At 35.8% G+C, this 5,577-nt stretch overlaps 1 protein-coding gene across 2 annotated transcripts in view; it reads right to left on the reverse strand.

The window, feature by feature from the left end:
- LOC102985639 (tudor domain-containing protein 1) overlaps positions 1–5,210 on the reverse strand; it is a 40,973-nt gene extending 35,763 nt beyond the window's left edge. For both annotated transcript variants that reach the window (XM_055081779.1, XM_055081778.1), the window contains exons 1-2: positions 4,913–5,210; positions 2,703–2,761 (exon numbers count right to left, since the gene is read on the reverse strand). In XM_055081779.1, coding sequence (XP_054937754.1) covers positions 2,703–2,761; positions 4,913–5,210 — 357 coding nt within the window. The remainder of the gene's footprint in view (positions 1–2,702; positions 2,762–4,912) is intronic.
- Positions 5,211–5,577: the final 367 nt, after the last annotated feature.

Consider the following 5,577-nt stretch of genomic DNA (forward strand, 5'->3'; position numbering starts at 1 on the left):
CCGGTCTGGGAAGATCCCACGTGCCGTGGAGCGGCTGGGCCCGTGAGCCATGGCCGCTGAGCCTGCGCTCCGCAACGGGAGAGGCCACAGCAGTGAGAGGCCCGCGTACCGCCAAAAAAAAAAAAAAAAAAAAAAATCCTCATCGAAACAATACCAGATATAATTCAGCAACATATAAAAAATAATTATACACCATGACCAAGTGGGGTTTATTCCAGGGATGCAAGACTGGTTAAATTAAAAAATATATATCAATGCAATCCACCAAACTAACAGGCTAAAGGAGGAAAAATATCACAATATCAATGGATAAAGAAAAAGCATCTTAAAAATTTCAATACCTATTCATGATATAAACTCTCAGAAAAGTAGGAATAGAGAAAACTTCATCAACTTGATAAAGATCATCTGCAAAAATTCTACAGCTAACATTATACTCAACAGTGAAAAGACTCAGTGCTTTCCGCCTAGATTTGGAAACAAATATATCCACTGTCACCACTCTTAACATAATGCTAGATGTTCTAGTCAGTGCAATAAAGCAAGAAAGGGAAATTAAAACCATATATTTTAAAAAGGAAGAAACAAAACTGTCTTTTATTGGCAGATGATATAATTGTCTATGTAGAAAATTGCAAGCAGTCTACAAAAAAATTCCTAGAATAAGTGACTCCTGGAAGGTCACAGGATACAAGATAAACGTGAAATCAACCATATTTTTATATATTAGCAATGAACGTGAGGACACATGGAAATAAAATATATAACAGCACTTACAATCACTCAAAAAACAATATTTAGGTGTAAATCTAACAAAACGTGCACAGCTGGTAAGCTGCAAACCACAAAGTGAAAGAAATAAAAGAATATCTAAATAAACTGGGAGACAGATTGTGTTAATTGGAAGATACACCACAGCAAAGATGTCAACAATTTTCAAATTGATATACAGGCTTAATACAATTCCTATCAAAATTCCAGCAAGCTTTTTTGTAGATACAAACAAGATTGTTCTAAAATGTATACCGGAAAGGAAGGAAACTAGATTAAATGATTTTGAAAAAAGAAACGGAAAGTGGGAGGATCACTGTACCCAACTTCAAGACTGACTATCATAGCTCCAGTACTGTGTGGTATTGGTGGAGGGAAAGACCCATAGATCAGCGGAAAAGAAAAGAGAATCCAGAATAGACCCACACAAATTAGCCCAGCTAATTTCTGACAAAAGTGCAAAAGCAATTCAGTGGAGGAAAGATAACATTTTCAAAAAATGGTGCTGGAGCAATTGGACATCCCTAGCCAAAAAAAAATTAACCTCAACCTAAGTCTCACAACTTATAATTAACTCAAAATGGACCACAAATTTAAATATAAAACTACAAACTTTTGGGGAAAAAAACCCAAAACTTTCTGCATCTAAAGTAGCAAAAAGTTCTTAGACTTGACACCAAAAGTATAATCCATAAAAGGAAAAATTGACCAGGACCTAGCTAAAAACTTTTGCTCTGCTAAACATCTTGTTAAGAGAATAAAAAGACAAGCCAGAAACTGGGAGAAAATATTTGTAAATCACATATTTGACAAAACACTAGAACCTGTAATATATAAAGAACTTTCAAAACTTGGCAGTAAAAAAATAAACAATCCAAATTAGAAAATGGACAAAGACATGGAGAACATTTCACCAAAAAGGATACACAGATGGCAAATAAGCACATGAAAAGATGTTTATCATTAGCCATTAGTCAAACAAAATCACAATGAGCTATCACTACACAAATGTGACAATAGGGAAACTAAAAACACTACCACCACCAAATGCTGGTGAGGATGCCGGGTGCAGAGAATCTGGATCACTCATACATTCTCAATGGGAATGTAAAATGGTATAGCCACTCTGGAAAACACTTTGGCAGTTTCTTAAAAAACTAAATATGCAACTATTATATGACCCAAAAATGCACTCCTGGGCATTTATCCTAGAGCAAAAACAAAAACAAAAAACTCATGTTCACATAAAACCTTACACATGAATGTTTACAGCAGTTTTAGTTATAATAGCCAGAAACTGGGAACAATCCAGATGTATTTCAATGGGAGAATTTTTAAATAAGCCACAGAATACTACTCAGCAATAAAAGGCATTGAAGTATTGATACACACAGCAATCTAGGTGAATCTCCAGAGAATTACGCAGAATGAAAAAAATCCAATCCCAAAAGGTACATACTCTATGATTTCATTTATATAACATCCTTAAAATGACAACATTTTGGAAATATGGATTAGATTAATGATTGCCAGGGGTTAAGAAGGGGGTAGGAGCAGGAGGGAAGTGGATGTGACCATAAAAAGGTACAGAAGGGATCCTTCGAGTGATGGAAACGTTTTGTATCTTGCCTGTATTATGTCAACAGCCTGATTGTAATATTATACTATAGCTCTTCACCTTGTTACCACAGGAAACAACTGGGTAAAGGCTACAAAGAATCTCTATTATTTCTTCCAACTGTATGTCAATCTATAATTACCTAAAGAGAAAAAGTTGAATTTTATTTTTAAAGAGATACTAGGCTAGTGATAAGACAGTCTGACCTTGAACAATACCTGCAAATTGAGTAATTCTTCATTAACACAATATAAAAACATGTTTAGAATCTTTTATTCAAAAACATAAAATAGAAAAAAAATAAATAACTTACACTATTTACTTCTTTGGGTGGTGAATTATTTCCAACATTTAATGGTGACACAGAGTTACCTGGGATGTAAAACATAATGCCTAATAAAAGTCAAATATTACTTTATTCCTGAAAATGTACAATAACATAATTATAACATTCAAATAATAAAGTTATACCATAATAACCTTAGAGCTACACTATAAATAAGTAACATCCTACTTTTCCTAATGAAAAAAAAGGATTTGTTTGAAATTTCCTTGACTATTATATACCTCACTGTGAACTTTCCTCCATTCACAAAGGCCACAGTTACCAAGCTTTTTGAACTCCAGACTCATCTACACTCTTAGAAATTACTGAGGACCTCAAAGAGCTTTTGTTTACATGGCTTGTAACTATCAATATTTAGCATTACTAGAAATTAAAACTAAGTATTAGAAATTCCAAATACTAGTATTTGAAATTAAAACTAAACATTTAAATATATTTACTTAAAAATAGTAAATGCATTACATGTTGACATGGTTTTTTAAAAACTATTTTCCAAAGCAAAAAAAAAAATTGTGTGAAGAGTGGCACTGTTTTACATTTTTGCACATCTCTTTAATGTTTGGCTTAACCAACGATAGTTGGATTCTCATATCTGCTTTTGAATCCAATTTGTTACGGTATGTTGCTTTAATTGTGAAGTAAATCTGGCCTCACACACATACGAGGTTGCAAACAGGAGTAGTATTTTATGGCCTTCTCAGGTAACTGTGGATATTCTCCTTTAATTCACACCAAAACTCAAGTGGTAGTTTAAGGGTTAGTCGCAATGTGGAATCTAAAACCGTTATCAATAAACTTTTCATACTGTTATATTAGAATCCATTGATTTATCTTGCACTTTAAATGGATTTTTACCCATGCAGGACTAGAGCATCATGCATTGGTCTTCAGGAAAAGATTGAAAAACTCCTGAGTTATGCAGATCTTCCAAATGTCGACACATTTCATAAGACAGTACCGAAAAACCTTATGTGTTAATATCACCATGCATCTCACCAGAAAAGTCTTTTAAGTATTGGGAAGCTGTCAAGCTCAGAGTGGCAGATACACATTTCCTGAAATTCTCATTTTTGCTTGAAAGCTTGCACTTTATCATTAGCAACAAAATACTGTCAGCTGTTTTCTTTGAAGTGACAGACTCACTTTGTCCATTTTTGAGAAAATGACTGCCAGATATCTAAGCCCAAATGACCACAGTGTGTCATTCTTTTCAATTAAAAATGATATTCCAAGAAAAAAAGTTTCCATTCAGCTCACAACTCAATCACACACATGCTTTTCATACTTCAGTAAGCAACAAAAGTTAGGAGTAATTCCCATTTTGTTAAACAAAACACTAAAAGTACCTGTACACAAGGCTCAAGACTTATTAATAAATTTGTACTGCTTTATCAAGGGCATTCTTAAGTAAAACTGACACTTCTGGCTTGTTTTGTCTTAACTGCAAGGGCATGAAAATGAAAAACAATGACCACTAGCCCAGGCTGGTACCCCTGCTAAAGGCAAGTTAACAAGGTGCCAGAGTCTACTCACCTTTGATTTTGCACCACCAACATAAAGTCAGCACAGTGAAAAAGAGCAAATAATGTTTTAATATTATTAGGAAAATAGTTGTGACTCCAGAGGCCCAAGGGCCATACTCTGAGAACTACATCACCATAATATTAAAAGATCATATCTCATACACATTCACAGAGGCTAAATTCCACCAGGCCCCAGTCTCCTTAAAAAGCAGATTTTTAGAATTAAGACTAAAGGAATGATTTTTTAAAAAATCAAATGAAACAAGTTAATGTCTTAGACATATCTTTGTGAGCTATTACATGCATAAAATCTGCATAGTATTTTTAGAATATGGCCAATCTTTAGAACATCCATAAAAAGCCAGAGTGTTTCCTTTCTACATTCCCAGTATATCTCTGGATTGGGGCGGGTGGGGAGGAGGGACGCTTGTCTGTAGACACTTTCTCCTCAGGAATCCTGCTGTGATTAACATAGCCAAAGGTAGCTACTTGGCATCTGGTTTTTCCTTCTAAATTAATATGTATATGCAAACCCTGTAAGTTAGCCATTTGGCTGTTCTGTTAATAGCGCACTGGTGTATAGCTACACATACTTTCGATAAGTCGAAGAAACCATCAGAATCAAGTAGTATTAAGCCTACAGGTTTTACTCACCTGTTGGCAGCATCTTCCTGTCTCCTGTGGATCCAGCCACTTCTCCACCGATGGCGTTAGAGTCTGAAGATACTGAATTGTCTTCCTGACTAGCCAGATACTGTTTGGTCTGCTCACAAAGCAAAACATTTTTCTTTTTATTTCCATTCTCTGGGCTTTTCAACCTGAAATTAGGATGGTTAGGATGTCCTCCGGGACTTCCTAAAGACTCATGTGGTGGAAGCTTGCTTTCATTTTTCTCAAAATTAAATGGCTCTGTCATTTTACAGCTAGATGCCTCCAAATTATTTCTTGACATCACATTAAGCGGCAATTTAACATTCACAGAAGTTTAAGGGAAGAAATGTATTTAAAAGGCAATTTTCGGGCTTCCCTGGTGGTGCAGTGGTTGAGAGTCCACCTGCCAATGCAGGGGACACGGGTTCAAGCCCTGGTCTGGGAGAATCCCACGTGCCGCGGAGCAACTGGGCCTGTGAGCCACAATTACTGAGCCTGCGCTCCGCAACAAGAGAGGCTGCGATAGTGAGAGGCCCGCGCACCGCGATGAAGCGTGGCCCCCCGCTTGCCACAACTAGACAAAGCCCTCGCACAGAAACGAAGACCCAACACAGCCATAAATAAATAAATAAATAAAATTTTTAAAAAAATTTTAAAGGCAACTTTTA

The sequence above is a fragment of the Physeter macrocephalus genome, chromosome 21 (assembly GCF_002837175.3).
Source record: "Physeter macrocephalus isolate SW-GA chromosome 21, ASM283717v5, whole genome shotgun sequence".
Taxonomy (NCBI): Eukaryota; Metazoa; Chordata; class Mammalia; order Artiodactyla; family Physeteridae; genus Physeter; species Physeter macrocephalus.